Below are 18,166 nucleotides of genomic sequence, written 5' to 3'. Positions count from 1 at the left end.
TCTCCATGTGATTACATTACATTCCACAAAGTTTCATAGTAATGCTGCAAACTGTTTAGAGAATATTTCCAACAGAGTGAGGGACAAACATACAGATTGAAACCTATAACTCCCAAAACTTTGTTTACAGAGGTATAATTACTTTGCTAGCTAGTCAGCTAACTACATGTAGGTATTTTACTTGTAAAATACATGGTCTTATAACTATAACATTCATGTGTGTACCAAGTAAAACAAAACTTACAACACACATGAATGTGCAAAACATTCTTCTTTTGAATAGAATTTGATCCATTAAAATTTCTATGAATACTGGACCAAATAAGGTTTAACTGTACAATAATCTACAAAAACCATTCCGCACATCTGGTTCTGATTTTTAGAAAAGCCATTTTCAACTTGTATTGGCCAACAGTAAAAAAAGTTCAGCATAGCCAGTCAATATGCAAAAGAAAGCAGACATGTTCTTGAAACCTCCACTACGTTATGTACATTTTGTTCCCTAAGTAATAAACAATTGAATAAAATTTCAAATAAAGAATTGATACAAAGTTTGTTTAAAGCAGAGAGAATCTGGCTTTGTTCTGACATTCAAATATGTACATTAATATTTGGATAGCCATTTCCTTAATGTACATGTATACTACCATCAACCTAAAAAAATAATTTCTCCAATTTTCACAGTGGAGTCACCATTTTCCTCCACTGTGTACCCACTAAGATAACTGAGATAAAATTGCTTCATTCCAACACTTTTTTTTTGTATACACCTCAAATGCTTTTAAACTTTAAAAATCATTAAATATATGTTATCATGTAAAAAGATAAAACTACAATCATGTTATAAAATGATGACACCATGGTTGTTAGGACATTGTGACCACTCACAAAGTATCCACTGTGAAGAGTGGAGGAATTAAAATTAGTCTTGAAAGAAGTGTAGTAAAAAGTTAATTTAAGATAACTTACAAAGGCTAAGTAGGAATATCTGTAATGAGGTCAACAAGATTTCTTCTTCCAAGAATAACCAGAGATTCTTAAAAAAAAATTAACGTTATATTAATAGTAACTAAAGTAATTAACAAAAAAATTAACAAGATCTTTTATGTAACAAACAGGATGACAGTTAATTTCTTGTCGCCTTTAACTTCCTACAAATATTTAATATATAATTTTAAACAATACTCGTTGTTAATGAAAGTTTCTACTGTTGTTCCTTGGAAGAGTAATGAAGGGAACCAAGGTTATAGCGGTAATCAAAAGAATGCAATCCAGGGACAAAGACCAGACATGGAAAACAGACACACACAACAAAGAACATAAAGTAACTAAAATCATACATACAAAGTAACAAAAGCAAATGAGCTCGGCCTATTCTAAAAACTGGGAGCATGGACCAGGTGCACCGGTAGGGTAAGCGTCCTCTGCTTTTCTAGAAACACCTGCCGAGTTGCTCATAAAAAGTCAAGTCCGGGGTAGACAAACAAGGAAAGGATAACTATGACCCGTTGAATAAATCAGTTTTCATGGTACAGATGGATACGTCATAACGATCCACGAGTTCATGATGACGACCGTTAATCTCAATCTTGTAGCAACATAACCCTGTTCCAGAAGCCTATTTGTTAGACTTCTAGAGCGATACAAAAAGTCTACGTAGTTTTGGCAAGCTCTGGCATAACGTATGAGTTGTGATATGAACACTCCATACGCAGGAGCCGAAGGGATGATGCCACAGGTAAAAGGAAAGTTGACAATTCTGAATGAAAAGTCATCACGTTTGTCGTAAAGTTTGGTCAATAGTTTTCCTTTACCATCGATTTCTAAGTGTAGGTCAAGATATGAGGCTGACTTCACAGTGTCTGTAGTATCCTTTATCTCAAGTACTTTTGTATCAAATCCCCGAAATTAGGATTGTTTAAAGATAATACGTCATCTATATAGCGGAAACTGAGATTGAAGGATCTAGCCAAACGATATTCTTTCTATTTGATCAAATCAGCTATAAAGTCAGCCTCATAGGAGTAAAGAAATAGGTCACCAAGTAAAGGAGCACAATTTGTTCCCATTGGAATGCCGACCGTTTGTTGAAAAACACGTCCACAACACTAGACAAATATGTTTTCGATAAAAATTCCAGCATTTTGTAAACATCTTCCTCTGTATATTTGGAAGATGATTTGGAATTATTTCTTACAAAGTATGAGGAATCTCTACCAAGAACTATATATTTGTATCTAGATGTACCATCTTTTTGGAAAAAGAACGGTGTATGTTTTTAAGTCGGGATTTTAACTGAGTATGGAAAATAGAAGTATACAATGTTGAAAAATCATAGGTTTTAATGCTATTATATTCAGATAATAGTCTTGAACTGATTGTCTCCAAAAGATCTTTCGGATTTTTCAGGATCCACATTGAATTAATACCACTACGGGAGTAACAAGTGTTGTGGTAAGACTGCAGACCCTCTTTGACAGTTGTGAGTATAGAAGTTAAACGTTTTGAAAGAAGTTTGGTGGTACATTTTGCAGATCCAGCTATGAAACGTTGTTTGTATGGATTCTTGTGAAGTTTAGGAATCCAGTACATAGACGGTAAATCACAATCATCGTCCTTGGTAGAGAGACCAAAAGTGGATAGCACAGATTTATGGTTTTCTACAATCTCTTCTTTGGAGAGAGTGGTAGCAATATAGGTCTTATCACTGCTATTATTTTCTACGTCTACCTCTGATAATAAACATTGGATATAAAATGTTTTGCAGACAAAAACAATGTTGTTTTGGGCTTTGTCTGCTGGTACGACAACATATTTGTCATGTATAGTAGACAATGTTTTTGCTACATCGGGGTCTTTGAAAACTGATGTAGCCTTGGCACTCATTAACCTACTTAAATTGGCACTCATTGACCCATTTTCTTGCATAGTCCTCGACGGCATCCATAAGAACTTTAAAGTTATAATTCCAATTTATGGAGCGTGGTTCACGGTACTTGGGACCTTTAGAAAGGATATTACGTAGAGATTCGTTTTCGATAATGGTTAAATCTCCCGTAACGACGTGACCAGAAGGACCATATTTGAATGGAGAGCTTTGGAAAAGACAGATTAGTTATCATAATAGGATATGACAAATCAACCAAATAATGGAAACTAAACATATAATTATTACATTGTAAAAGTTCATCAATTTACAATAAAACACGACATGATTATGTATTAGCACCAAAGAAGTTCTTAAGTTTTAAAGGATTAAATGGTGTACAAACAAAATCTAAATGTAGTACATGTAGGATTAAGATGTACAAGTAGCAATCATTTAATTTGATGTAACAGCACATAATGTATGTCAGCATGAAGCATACAGAAAAAATAATTTGATCTCAGAACAAATACACAACCAAGACCAACACTTTAAATGGATGCGTCTAAATGTACTATAACAAGATGCTCTATCCATGAAAAGCACACCAACATTTTTGTTTTAAAATATCAAAAATGTAACCCCTTTCTCTCTTAAATCTTTTTTTAATAATAGGCCAAAAGCTGAAAGAACCGTCAATCTTAATGGAACCAAGCCGCAAAAAAGGGTGACATTTAAAAGCCCCTACCTCCTGTAAAATTCAAAAGTAACTAAATGGATAATAACAATCCTACAAACTTTGAGCAAAACTTTAAGGGGAAATACTTGATTAATGTAAATTGAAATTTAATTTTGCTAGTAGAAATTATTTCCACTTGCTAAAATTTGCTAGTAGAATTCTATATGTCATGTATGAAAAGTCCAGAAATAACCAAAAAAACTTCAAATTTAGTGAGTGTAAACTTTCAGTATTTACTAAATTTAGCTAGTCAAAAAAAATATGAAATTCAATCCGTGGATAATTTATTCAGTGGTTTCTGAGCAGTTGCGTCCACAAAGTGTTCTTATACTTAACCAAGTAGAAAATCAACCAAGTCCCATAACTCCTGTAAAATTTGTTGAATCAAAATAGTGGTTATATACGATCAACTAGACATGGTGACTAACAACCCTACACAGTGTGAACAAAATCTGTTCAGCAGTTTCCGAGGAGTTGCGTCCACAACATGTTTCTAGAGTAAACCAAGTAAAAAATCAACGAAGTTCTATAACTCCTGTAAAATTTCCTGAATCAAAATGACGGTTATATATGATTAACTACATATGGGGATTACACATCCTACAAAGTTTGAACAAAATCCATACAGCGATCTCTGAGGTATTGTATCTACAAGGTTCTGATTGACACAAGCACAGACACCAGTATTCAAGTCCCCTTTCCCATTGCGGCGGGGAACAAAAAGCAATATTCATAACTCTTGCTGGTGTATTTATACCCCTAAATAAACAAAATATTCATTTCTTTGCAATTCCATTTTTTTTTCATATTTCCAACATAGAACTTTGACCAATAGTCATGGTGAGCTAACCAAAGCCATAAAAGGACTTTGTTAACCCTTTTGCCAATAAAGAATAAGTTACATGAAAGTAATAAAGCTAATTCATTACCCATCCCATGAGCAAATGAGGTCACTAGTTCAATAATCACAATTGATGTTCTTGAAAACATTTACATGGATGTGTAATTTCACAGAACATTATTTATAGAAGTTCTATTGAACTTGGTACATTGATGAGGCAACCAATTTCCTAAATGTTGCTACATGTACCTTTGTACATATTGCTGTTCTAAAATGCCTTGTGCTGTTATAGTGCTGTTGTATTAATGAATATGCTTATAAATACTATGACAACTAGGCAAGAATCAATGTTTTTTAACATGTTTTCCAAAATTTGAATTTATTTGGTATTCTGTTTTCAAAAGGTCCACAAAGTGTAAACTGGATTTCTCATACCCAAAATCTAAGTCGTATTTTTGTTATCTGAACGATTTCAATACTCAGTTGTAACATACTTTTGCATATCTGAACATAGGTGAAATTTGGTAACCATAAAAATTTTGATGAGATTGAATTTCAGAGACACCTGGTAAAGGGCGCCACTTTTTAAGATGTAAAATCATATCATTATTTTCATAATAGTAATATTCAAACAACCTTTCATAAAACAAAAATGAAATACACATCAAACATGTTTGAAGTAAAGAAGGTGCACGCGTCAAAAGGGCCACTAATTGTTTGAGTCATTGTGTCAGAAACTGAAGGTCATTTATGCTATGGTTGTTATAGTTGGGTATTAGCTTTGTCCTTAACCGACTTTTCGTACTGTCGAGATTTGCCATCGATACGTTTTCTTCTCATTGTAATAATGAACACAATCCCATTAAGTATTCCGCCAATATTAGAAAATGTCGTTACAAAGTTAAACAGCAATTGAGACACTTCAGCCACTAGCTGCCACATACCATAAAGACCTAAAGCCCACCATTGGATAAGATATGCCGTAACAAATAGTGACATGGTCCTGGCCGACCTATGGGCAACTGTCTTGGCATTAGCTGCTGGCCCTAACGATCTCCTTAACTGTCGTGTCTCTTGATAGATTCTGATCCAACTGAAGATGTAGAGTATAATGACTATCGTAAGGATAACGAACATCGGTATTGTAGTGAATAATATACTTGCAGTCTGTCCATTCACGCCGTTAAAGTAGCAACTAAAATAGTAACGATTACATAATTTCTTATTCTAAAGTTATATTAAATTTGAAATTCGTCAAAGTAGTTATAAAAATGTTTGAGATTGAAAAATTCAAACTTTAATATTGCATTATTTTGTGCTGTTGTTCATGTGAAAGGGAAATCAATGGAAGCAACAATTATAGAAGCCAAAGTGGACAAAAATAAGTATTTTCTAATATTAAAAATGATTTTTTAATATTACAAATTCATTTTCTAATATTACAAATTAGATTTCTAATATCACATAACTCTTTTTTAATATTAAAAAGTCGAATGAATTTTTAATACTAAAAGGCGACGTTTTAATATTAGAAATTGATTTTCTAATATTAGAAAATGAATTTGTCGTATTCAATTACGATTTTTCAATATTAAAAAATCATTTTGTAACATTAAAAATGTGACTGATTTTACAATATTGCAAAGTCATTTTTTAATATTACAAATTCATTTTCTAATATTACATATTCAATTCGTAATACTACAAAATGTCTGATGTTTTATAATATTCCTAAATCAGGAATTTGTAATATTAGAAAATGAATTTATAATATTAAACAATCTTTTCTAATATTAAACAAATGATTTCGTAATATTAGAAATTCATTTTCTAATATTACAAAATATTGATTTGTGTCCACTTTGGCTTGCCATAAACAATGGCTACAGATTTTAATAACGAACTTTAAAAAAAACATATTTCTCATTTTTAATGGATCTTTTTGTAAACCTTTTAAAGATAACACTCAGACACATAATATGTGTAACATGAGGTCAAACATATATACAAATCATACATGGCAAGAAAGAACAGACAAAGAATGCTCATGCCAAAATAATTGACTGATTTTTTTTTTTTTTATATATAAAAGAGCTAGTTGTTTGTAAACCTCAATATGACAATAGGTAAGCATTTATGTAAATGTATCCATTCTTGGGAATAAGTTTGCTCTTGAATTCTGTCACTACACTATTATTGCACATAAATAAAATATAATATACATCCCCTATTCCATTCTTACACAAAGTACACAATCTTTCTTGGCTTTGGCGCATTAAACCAACCATTATGTAATGTTAAAAAAATAATACTTTTTACAGTGGAAAATGTTGGATTTGCTTGTTTGAGTGTTACAATATTTCTTTATTTTGCCATCCTCCCAAGTCAGGGTTTTGGGTCCACCCTCGCTCCCTCAAACCCCTGACATCAGCATTTCATATTTAGCGGGTATCGTTCAGCGCCATCTAGTGAGTTACTTAAATTTAACTCGGATCCAAAATCTAATCAAATCACTCGTAATAGAAACTCTTCGATATAACTTACAAAATGGCTACACATAAAGTCATTTATTTCAGTAAAGACTCTAAACAGAATCTACAGTTATCATTTTTGCTCATATTGCAACATTTGTGACATCATACAACTTTCAGTTACTATATCGGATCGTCCATTACCTCGTATTATTGTTTACCTTTCCACAGACATTTTATGTTAAATCGATTTTCATTGGTGCTTCGCACCCGGAGATGCAACCAATCGAATTGGCTGGACGATACCCGCTAAATATAAATGAGTGATATCAGGGTTTAGGGGAGCGAGGGTGGACTCAAAACCCTGACGGGAGGATGTATTTGGCACAAATTTAATAAATTATCCACATAGCCTTTGGTTTAATATAGTTATTAATAATTATCAAAAAACGGGAATTTTTTACATACCATTTGATTCGACGGTTACTTTGGTTGTTAAGATATGTGCGATAAAATTCATTTCTTCTATCGACAGGTACTGGGCGTCGAAAAGTGAATTTTGTTAAACAAAAATGAATTCAGACTGACAAAATTTATAGCACTACAAAATTTCAATTTTGTGTCACAAAATTCAATTTATTGTCACAAAAATCAATATTGTGAGACAAAAGTCATTTTTGTGTCACAAAAGTCAATTTTGTGAAACAAATTTCAATTTTGTCACAAAAGTCAATTGTTTGCGCAAATAAGTTTGCAGAATCCTTTGAATATGCAAAATGAATTCTCTCATCACGATTTTGTAAGGCTTCTTATTGGATATATTAACCGCGGGTTTCCGATTACTATAAGCAACGCAGGACGGTTCAGGCCGTTTTAAGTGAAATTTAAAAAATCTTTTTAAGTTGCATTCTACAGTAAAACTGTTTTAAAATGACTTAAATTGATGTAGTGGTCCGGGGTTTAGGTCGGCCCAATAGGATGCAGCTTTGGGGAATTCCCGACACTGTTCCTGCCAAAAACCAGCCTGCCGGTATTGTCACAATTTTGCTGAAAAAGGAAATGAAATGTCAGATTAGCAAAGATTTTTTGCCAGGTACATATAAATTCCTTATTTCATTCCGATTCTATTGATGTATGACACGAAACATTCTATGGCAAGCCAAAGTGGACAAAAATGAGTGTTTTCTAATATTAAAAAATGAATTTTTTAATATTACAAATTTGATTTCTAATATTACAAAAATATTTAAAATCGTGTTTTTGATATTAAAATTAAATTGAATTTCTAATATTAGAAAATAGATTTGTTGTATTCAATAACGATTTTTTTATATTAGAATATCATTTTGTAATATTAAAAAATGTGACTGATTTTGCAATATTGCAAAGTGATTTTCTAATATTACAAATTCATTTTCTAATATTACATATTCATTTTCTAATATTACATATTCAATTTGTAATATTACTAAATCAGAAATTTGTAATATTACTAAATCAGAAATTTGTAATATTACTAAATCAGAAATTTGTAATATTAGAAAATGAATTTTCAATATTACTAAATGAATTTCTAATATTAAAAAATGATTTTTTTTAATAATATTAAAAACTGATTTTCGTGTATCAAAAACATATTTTTTGTTATAGTACAAAATAAGTGTTTTCTCATATTAAAAAAATGATTTTCTAATATTACAAATTTATTTTTTAATATCACAAAACTCTTTTTTTATTTTAAAAAATCAATTGAATTTCTAATATAAGAAAATAGATTTGTTGTATTCAATTTCGATTTTATATTACAAGAAAATCATTTTGTTATATCAAATAATGTGACTGATTTTTATGGCAGCCAAAGTGGACAAAAATGAGCATTTTCTAATATTAGAAAATGAATTTATAATATTACAAATTAGATTTCTTATATCACAAAACACTTTTTTAATATTAAGAAATCATTTTTTAATATTATAAATTCAAATGAACTTCGAATATTGAAAAAAATATGTTTGAATATTAGAAAATTATTTTCTAATATTAGAAAATGGATTTGTCGTATTCAATGAGGATTTTTTAATATTAGAAAATCATTTTGTAATATTAAAAAAAGTGACTGATTTTCTAATATTTAAAAATTCAATTTGTAATATTACAAAATGTGTGATATTTTATGATATACCTAAATCGGGAATTTGTAATGATTTAATACTACAAATTCATTTTTCGAATATTACAAATTAGATTTCTAATATCACAAAACACTATTTTAATATTAAAAATTCAATTGAATTTCTAACATTAAAAACATTATTTATTATAGGAAATTGATTGTCTAATATTAGAAAATGGATTTGTCGTATCCAGTTATGATTTTTGTAATATTAAAAATTGACTGATTTTGCCATATTGCAAAGGATTTTTTTTTTAATATTACAAAGTCATTTTCTAATATTACAAAATATTGATTTTTGTCCACTTTGGCTTGCCATATAACAGTTTATAGCCGAAAAATTCATAATGTTATAATGAGCAACTAAATGGATATCAATATCCAGAGAATATTTTGTGTTATATTGATCCAGTTTGTTAAACAAACTATTAGAAAGATGCAAAAAATACACGAACTACCACTAAACCAATTTGTATTGTATCTCCACAATAGAGAAAAGATAAGAATACCATCATTTTTCCCATTGTGGTAATTGCGTAGACTTTTTGACTATTTTTTGCTACCTATAGTTAAAGACCAAGGAACTTATGTACGAGACAGCTGGTAGAAATCTCACTCAACATCATTCATCGAAAGGAATCCTGTGAGTGAAAGATTTATCGTGGCAAGATTTATGTCGAATATAAAAAAAGTAACACTCATTCAATGCTACGCTCCTACCAACGTAGCAGAGAAAGAAGACAAAGAAGAGTTTTAAAACCAGCTCCAAGCAACCCTAGGATTAACAACACTTAGAGCATCTTGATTGTAACGGGTGACATGAATGCCAAAGTTTGAAAAGATAACACAGGGAGAACTCATGGGTAACATCAACGAAAATGGAGAACTTCGAATGCAGATTTTTTGTCCCCAGAACAATCTGGTCATAGGAGGTACGACATTCCGACTACCTCACAAGGATATATACAAAACAACCCGGGTATCTCCAGAGATGAAAACTTGAAACCAGATAGACCACATCACAGTCGCCAGGAGATGGAGGAAGAGCATGGCAGATGTTAGAGCTTCTCGGGGTGCTGATATATTATTCGATCATCATCTTGTGGTGGCTGAATTTAAGATCAACAAAGCCAGGGCAACTAGACAAGATCAGATTAGAAGGCGAAAGTATAACAAAAGGAAGAGGCGCAGTAGACAAACAATGGGAAAGAGTAAAAGCCACATATAACACCACATGCCAAGAAGAACTTCGACTCTCAAAGAAGGAATATAAGCCATGGTTATCTAACGATACAATCGAGACAACTGAGAAACGTAGGTCTGTCAAGATATAACTTGGCCAGGTCAAGACAAGATTGCAGAAAGAATGGTTAACATATAAGCATTAGGAAAGAAGTAAAGAGAAAGGACTAGACAGGATAAAAGAACCTATATCAACAAGCTTGCTTCAAAAGTTAAGAATGCAATGGGCAGAAAGGACACAAAAACTGCGTACACCATCACACGACAACTGGCAGATAGAAAGACCAAGACATCAAAATCAGTGAAAGACATAGATGGCAATGTGATAACAAACCTAGATCTACCACTTTTAAATGGAGAAGATATATCAGATGCTCCTGATCTACCTCCTGAAGAAGACCTTAATGTTGATACTGGCCCAATCTCGAAGGATGAAATAATAAAAGCCTTACAAATAAGGACTGGAAAAACACCAGGACCGAACCAAATTTCCACCTGAGGTCTTGAAGATCAACCCGGAAAAAACCTACAACATCTCGAATGATTGATTGATTGTTGGAGTTAAACGCCCAAGCAGCAATATTTCACATATTCTTTTGACACTCGGACCTGCACGGGGCCCTACAGCACCTTGCATGAGCTATCTGGGAAACAGTGGAAATCCATGAGGAGTGGAGTTTAAGCTTCATCATTATGCTTCCAAAGAAGGGCGACCAGAGCAACTGCCAAAAACTGGAGAGGAATTCAGCTACTCTTCAGATTCCGATGCGGTCGATGATGTATTGAGCAAACTGCCACATTACGGGTCATCATCGAGGAGTAAATGAAATGGCAATCAGTCCTCCACATAAACTTCGTGGACTTCAAGAAGGCATTAGCGCTAAAAAAAGACACTGTGGAATTCCTGTCAAATTGTAAAGATTATCTAAGGACCCTACAAAAAAAAACAAATGCCAAGTCTTCCAAAATTCAAAACTCTCACCATCCTTCGATGAACATGCAAGAAATACGCCAAGGTTGTCTCCTGTCACCCATATTTTCTATATAAGTGTGCTAGAATTTTAATTAGATATAATATACAATCATGTATTTACTCATAGATTGCTTCTTGCCTAATTGATATATTTTGGGATGCTAAAGGGCTATAGCTGTAACTTATTTTTTCGTTAAAAAATTGTCATTTTTAAGAGCATTTACCAAATACTGTTGATACTTTACGACATATGAAAAAATTCCATTCATGACTTGACATGTTTCTTTTTTATCTTTACAGAAAGACTCTTAGTTTATAACTCACAATTCAACAATGGTTAGCTTTTAATTTTATAATTTTTTAAAGTTTTTGTTTTTTAAGGCATCTTCTGCTGAAAGTAAAAAGAAATCAACCGTCTACAGTAAAAATGGGATTTACGGTATAATATTTTTGATTACAGTGCACTTCCATTATGAAGTTTGTTACATTTTAAATAAATTTCACATACATAAGCGTCTTTTCTCGTGCATATGGCTCGATCGTGCGTGTGTTCTTTACATCGGGGTCTTCTTCAATTTCACAAAATCATAGATTTTAGGGATTTTTACATCAAAGTAAATAAGCTACAGAGGATAACTTACAAGGATCCGTTTGGTCCAAGAGTATCCAGGATAACCGCAACCAATGCACCAATGGCAGGTTGTCCGAAACTATAAACACGTAAACGATGGTCCCACCGACCAAACTTCAGTTTCTTTCGGAACACGGTTACAAAGACATTAATGGCAATGACTTTCACCATCAAATTTTGTGCTGAAATTAACTCTGCCAACATAAATCCATAGAGAACACACAGTGTTGGTGCTGGATGTTGCTTTGTTAACACGATATGAAAATGATCACTAAAATGTACCGTGTTAAATAAAGCGTCACATACAGCCATATAGACCACGAATCTCTCACTTGCAGTCCAACTGAAAAACGTTGTAACTTTCTGATGAGTGAAGGAATAGGCAAGAATAGCAACTGCTGATATAAAACCCACACTGATACAGGCAAGTGCTGGTACGTGTATAGTGTAAAAATTTCCGTCTGCTAATCCATACAATGGCAAGAATACCCATTCTCTGGTTCGATATTGGAAATTTGTTGTGAACTTAAAGAAAGAACGGAATGCATTGATAAACCGACATTATCGTCCTTTTCTGAAGTAACACTTGCAGAAACAAAATCATCCAAAGTCTGGTTTAATGCTATTTTCACTACTGTTGCGGACAATCTAATCGTTGTTGATGCTATGGGATAGTAGAAATCCACATACCACTCTAACCCGGCTCGTTCTTTACATATTTCCTTCTAGATCCTCCAGATATTTTATTGACATCGGATATATATTATGAAACTAAATCCTGGCGGAAAATTGTAATCGAATCAATTATTTAAAAGTCATACTTTGTTGCTTAGAATTAAAAACGGTAAATAGTATCAACTTCCTTATACTCCTGGTATATCACCTTCCTTTTACTCCTGGTATTCAAATATGCACAGTAATTATATCTTCTAATTTGAGAAATAATTCAATATACTAAGAGAATTTTGCATGTCATTCAACCACTAATTCTAATCGGCCAGATTGCTTTCAAAACAGCAAAACTGAGAAAAAATCCGGGTGATCATTATGTAAGTACGTGCACACATCCATAGGTTTAGATACATGATAGTGTCATGAATTCAGAATCTAAAAAAACCTCTCAAAGGACTATTGTTTTGTGCACACTAAGCTGTTGTTACTTGCATGCATATCGACAAATGAATCGATAACATACATAACCACAAAAACTTTTAACAAACCTATCATCGTCATTCGATTGATAAATTATCAATAATATGTAATGCACATTTCATCCATAACAAAAAATTCTTTGGTGGATGGAAAAGATATCGTTAAGTTGAGCCATCACTGAGGCTATTACGACACTTTTCGACTTATTATATTTTATGTGGAAACTACCTCTTTACAACGAGGGCAACCGTCATTGGGGTTAAATAATTCAGTGACTGGTTTAAAATACATGTATAAATACAACTGAATGCTAATATTAGTTAACAAATGTCACTATAGTAAGAATGTTAAAAAAAAATTCGTCTTTCTAAATAAGATGCATAAATAATGATTTGATAAGTTCATTACTCATTGATGACCGATTAAAGGACGATCGTTTGTTAAAAAAGATTTTAAATAAGTCAATCCTCAACGCATCAAAATAAGACCCGGTAAGCCGTGCTCACTAATAAGAAAACGAACTCGAACAGCATCAGGTAAAATTCACATGCAAATGTTCATCATCAATAGATGATAAAATACAATTTAAAAACAAACCAGGAAAGGCCAGATAATTTAAAAGGAAGTGTCGCAAATCTATTAGAACTATTAAGTTGCTGTTTATACACCCCACTCTAATTTTATGAGAACGGACGATTTAGCCATATTTACTTTAGTTCTAAGAGTAATCAAGGGAACCAGGTTATAGCGGTAATCAAAAGAATGTAATCCAGGGACAAAGACCAGACATGGAAAACAGACATACACAACAATACACAACAAAGAACATAAAGTAACTAAAATCATACATACAAAGTAACAAAAGTAAATGAGCAACACGGACTCCACTAAAAACTGGGAGCATGGACCAGGTGCACCGGTAGGGTAAGCGTCCTCTGTTTTTCTAGAAACACCCGCTGAGTTACTCATAAAAAGTCAAGTCCGGGGTAGACAAACGAGGGAAGGAAAACTATGACCCGTTGAATAAATCAGTTCTCGTGGTGCCGATGGATACACCATAACGATCCACGAGTTCATGATAACGACCACAAAACTTCTGTAGTGATGACTTCAATCTTGTATCAACATAACCCTACTCCAGAAGCCTATTTGTTAGTGTTCTTGTGCGATACAAAAAGTCTGTGTAGTTTCGGCAAGCTCTGGCATAACGTATGAGTTGTGATATGAATACTCCATACGCAGGAGCCGAAGGGATGTTGCTACAGATGAAAGGAAAGTTGACAATTTTGAATGAAAAGTCATCACGTTTATCGTAAAATTCTAAAAGATTCATTAATTGCCTCTCGGCAAGGCATCTTGACCTGCTTGAGAGAAGGATATACATGTACCACATCCGTGGGCAATGGATGGTCTAAGCACATTACTCCATAGTGTTCTACCAAATTCAACACAGACTAAAGTGAACAGAACTTTGACCATAATTGCTTAAGAACTTTTATTTATGGTGAATAATCATGACCATTCAATATTATGAGCTACTTGCCGGGTGTTTCTATAAAAGCAGAGGACCGATGCACCTGTACTCCAACAATGCTAGAGGTTGTCTGGCAAGCTATTTTCCGACTTGTGGTCATCCTAACGTCCATGCTCCGAGTTTTTTAGTTGAGTCCAGATTGCTTATTCACTTTTGTTTCTTTGTATATGCTATTTTAGTTATTGCATGTGTCTATTTTCCCCGTCTAGTCATTAGTCATGAATTATGTTCTTTTGGTTACCATCCTAATCAATCTGTTTCCCTTGATTTCAATATATGTTTTCAATACACAATTACCAAGGTCAGTGTTGGCGATTATAATACTTAGTAGCAGATCATTGAATTGCAATTGTATTACACTAAATTTTAAACTCCGTAAATTTCAGTGCACACATTAAAAACCATATTTGTATATAAGCAACTCACTTTTGTATCGAGCTCTGATATGGACATACAGAGAAAAAAATATGCGCCTAAAATATTATTTTTTTCTTTGCATCTCCCTGTCAAGACTCCGTACTTAAGTATTCGACAGTTTCATGAAAAAATAATTCTGTTCTTTCGCCAGACTGCAAGGTTCCCCATCCTGATTCATCGTACCGGATTGATAAACGAAAGTTTAAAGATTTTATTTTAATATTTTCCCCATATTTAAAGATCGAACATAGGATACACTTTCTTTAAAATAACATCGAATTGTTCATCTGGAAAAGCTCTTCAGGTCGAAATATATAACCAATCCTAAATGAGTTTCACCATCTTCAGTAATCATTATTTTATCCACATCATTCAGTGAATGATGGAGTCCCAATTATTTTCTATAGGCTAGTGTTTAAGTTTACTACTACTGAAATTAGCCAGCCATGGTTTTGACAAAATATTTTTCGGATTCATTCTTATTGCATTTTTTGCAGAGTCTCCAAACGCTTTTCAACAATATTATAGTGATGTTTCATCAGCATATAATTTTGAAGTGTAGTTCCTGAAGGATATCATTCATGTAAATGCAAAATAGTAAATATGCCAGAATCTTGGGGTACCCAGTGGTGATTAAAACAAATTGAATGTAGTTCGCCAACAACAACTGCCGGAGATCGTAATTATCTACCTTTCAAACCATTAAAACACCTATACTTTTCAACTTAAATAAAAGACATCTGTGCCAAATGCTATAGTTATGATCATCATAAAATTTCGCAGGGAGCAGTTTGATATGACCGTAGATGTCGAACTTCGAACAGTTTGGAAAAGTACGGACACACAACTTAAGATTGATAAAGCTCTGAATTTGAATTGCGATTATATTTTTCCATCGTTTGTCTACCCCGGACTTGACTTTTTATGAGCAACTCGGCGGGTGTTTCTAGAAAAGCAGAGGACGCTTACCCTACCGGTGCACCTGGTCCATGCTCCCAGTTTTTAGTGGAGTCCAAGTTGCTCATTTACTTTTGTTACTTTGTATGTATGATTTTAGTTACTTTATGTTCTTTGTTGTGTATTGTTGTGTATGTCTGTTTTCCATGTCTGGTCTTTGTCCCTGGATTACATTCTTTTGATTACCGCTACAACCTTGGTTCCCTTGATTACTCTTCCAAAGGATAAGATTTTGACCTTTGGCCACTAATACCTAGACAGTTCAAGTCACAGATCGAAAAACACAATCAACGCCTTCCTTTTGTGATACGAAACCTTGCAGTACAATATTTACAATAATTTAAAACAAGAGGCTCCCAGGAGTCTGAATTGCTCACCTGGTTTAGTTTTGTCTTTCAAGGGCAGTAAATTTAAGAAGAATTTCTACCATAGTTTTTAAGATATTAGCTGAAAACTGTAAAAAAAATGTCATTTTTTTCCTTTTCAAGGGCAATAACTCTTACAAGGAATGGTCTGACAACTTTTATCCCTGAAGATTTTTGTAGTCCTAATAATATAGATCATTTCAGCTATAGAAAGAATTTGGCGAAACCTAACGGTTTTGGAGATACATGCGAAAAATTACTGTCTGACCCCTATGTTCTATTTTTAGTAATGGCGGCCATGTTTTTCAACAGTTTGAAAAATCTCCACCTCAGTTCTATGCAGAATATCCCAAGGAACATTCATATCAAGTTTGGTTCAAATTAGTCTAGTAGTGTCAGAAGAGCAGAGTTTTGAAAAATTGTTGATGACGGACGCCAAGTGATGGCAATAGCTCACATGGCCTTTGGCATTCACTCTTACTGGTTATTGTTTGAACATCTAGAAAATTGTTGATCTGTCCCTTTTATTATTCCTATTTTCGAAACAGTGCAAGTCACAACTCCCCCCAAAAAACCAAAAAACATCAGTTCTATGCAGGATACCCCAAGGAACATTCATACCAAGTTTGGTTTCAATTGGTCAAGTAGTGTCAAGATTTTTTAAAGAAATAACATTAAAAATAGCAAAAATCGTTGAAAAAGGGCAATTACTCTAACATGGCTTAACGGATTAAAACCAAAATTTGACCAGAGATCATCATGCTTAATACTTTTACCTATGTCAGAATTTAACTATAATAGGGCAATAACTCTTACAAGGAATGGTCTGACAACTTTTATCCCTGAAGATTTTTGTAGTCATAGTCAGCTATACAAAGAATTTGGCGAAACCTAACGGTTTAGGAGATATATTTGAAAAACTACTGTCTGACCCCTACGTTCTATTTTTAGTAAAGGCGGCCATGTTTTTCAACAGATCAAAAATTCCCTCATCAGTTCGATGCAGGATACCCCAAGAAACATTCATACCAAGTTTGGTTCTAATTAGTCAAGTAGTTTCAGAGGAGAAGAATTCTGTGTAATTGTTAACGACGACGATGGACGACAACGACGACGGATGCCAAATGATGGCAATAGCTCACCTGGCCTTTGGCCAGGTGAGCTAAAAAAACTATCACTGCTTTTTGTTGGTAATATGGCACCATGTGGTACAATTTCAAAGAAATCCATAATCTTTCACTTTTACTCGTTATTATACGGACATTATGAAATGCTTGTTTCTGACCCCAAATTCTTAATTTAAGTCATAAACCAAAGTTAATCTTAGCCACATTTCGCTGGCTGGGCACCTTAAAATTCATTTATTCTCGCGTTATTGTCTGGACATAAGAAAGTGCCGATTTCTAGCCCCTAATTCCTGAAAAGTCATACCCCACAAAATCAATCAGAGCCTTCCGTAAGTGGTATGGCATCTCGTTTCATAATGCTAAGTAATTGTTTTCTGTATATTATCTGACCCCAAGCAATAAAATAATAGAGTTTCCCACCCTCTTGTGAGCCTCACTAATGTCAGAACATGTATTGGTCTTCTGATTATCAGCTCTCGATTGATGTTGTCCCCCCCTGGCTTAAGCCCTTGGCACCTACATCAAGATCTCGAGCTGACTACAAGGCATTATCAAAAAGGTCATGTTTAAGTATCTGTACAAGTTCAATGAAATGGCTATTGTAGTTAGTATCCTGAAATGTCAGATTCTTCATTTAAATTTAACAAAACAGAACAATATAGAAAACAAACACAAACA

At 33.3% G+C, this 18,166-nt stretch overlaps 2 protein-coding genes across 2 annotated transcripts in view; both read right to left on the bottom strand.

Moving 5' to 3' along the window:
* LOC148615711 (tyrosine aminotransferase-like) overlaps positions 1 to 5,845 on the bottom strand; it is a 34,383-nt gene extending 28,538 nt beyond the window's left edge. Inside the window, exons 1-2 of the mRNA XM_088582226.1 lie at positions 5,391 to 5,845; positions 970 to 1,036 (exon numbers count right to left, since the gene is read on the bottom strand). The gene's annotated coding sequence lies outside the window, so the exon portion shown is untranslated. The remainder of the gene's footprint in view (positions 1 to 969; positions 1,037 to 5,390) is intronic.
* Positions 5,846 to 11,942: 6,097 nt separating this feature from the next.
* Positions 11,943 to 12,497, bottom strand: LOC148615710 (uncharacterized; the record flags this gene model as incomplete). The annotated part of the gene is made up of 1 exon (XM_088582227.1): positions 11,943 to 12,497. A coding segment is annotated over one exon (555 nt), but the record flags the coding sequence as incomplete, so codon positions are not given.
* Positions 12,498 to 18,166: the final 5,669 nt, after the last annotated feature.

Source organism: Perna viridis, chromosome 5, assembly GCF_037379345.1.
Source record: "Perna viridis isolate PV_CMFRI_1.1 ecotype Kerala chromosome 5, ASM3737934v1, whole genome shotgun sequence".
Classification (NCBI taxonomy): domain Eukaryota; kingdom Metazoa; phylum Mollusca; class Bivalvia; order Mytilida; family Mytilidae; genus Perna; species Perna viridis.
Note: the sequence above shows the minus strand (reverse complement) of the source record. Positions and strands in the feature narration are given on the sequence as shown.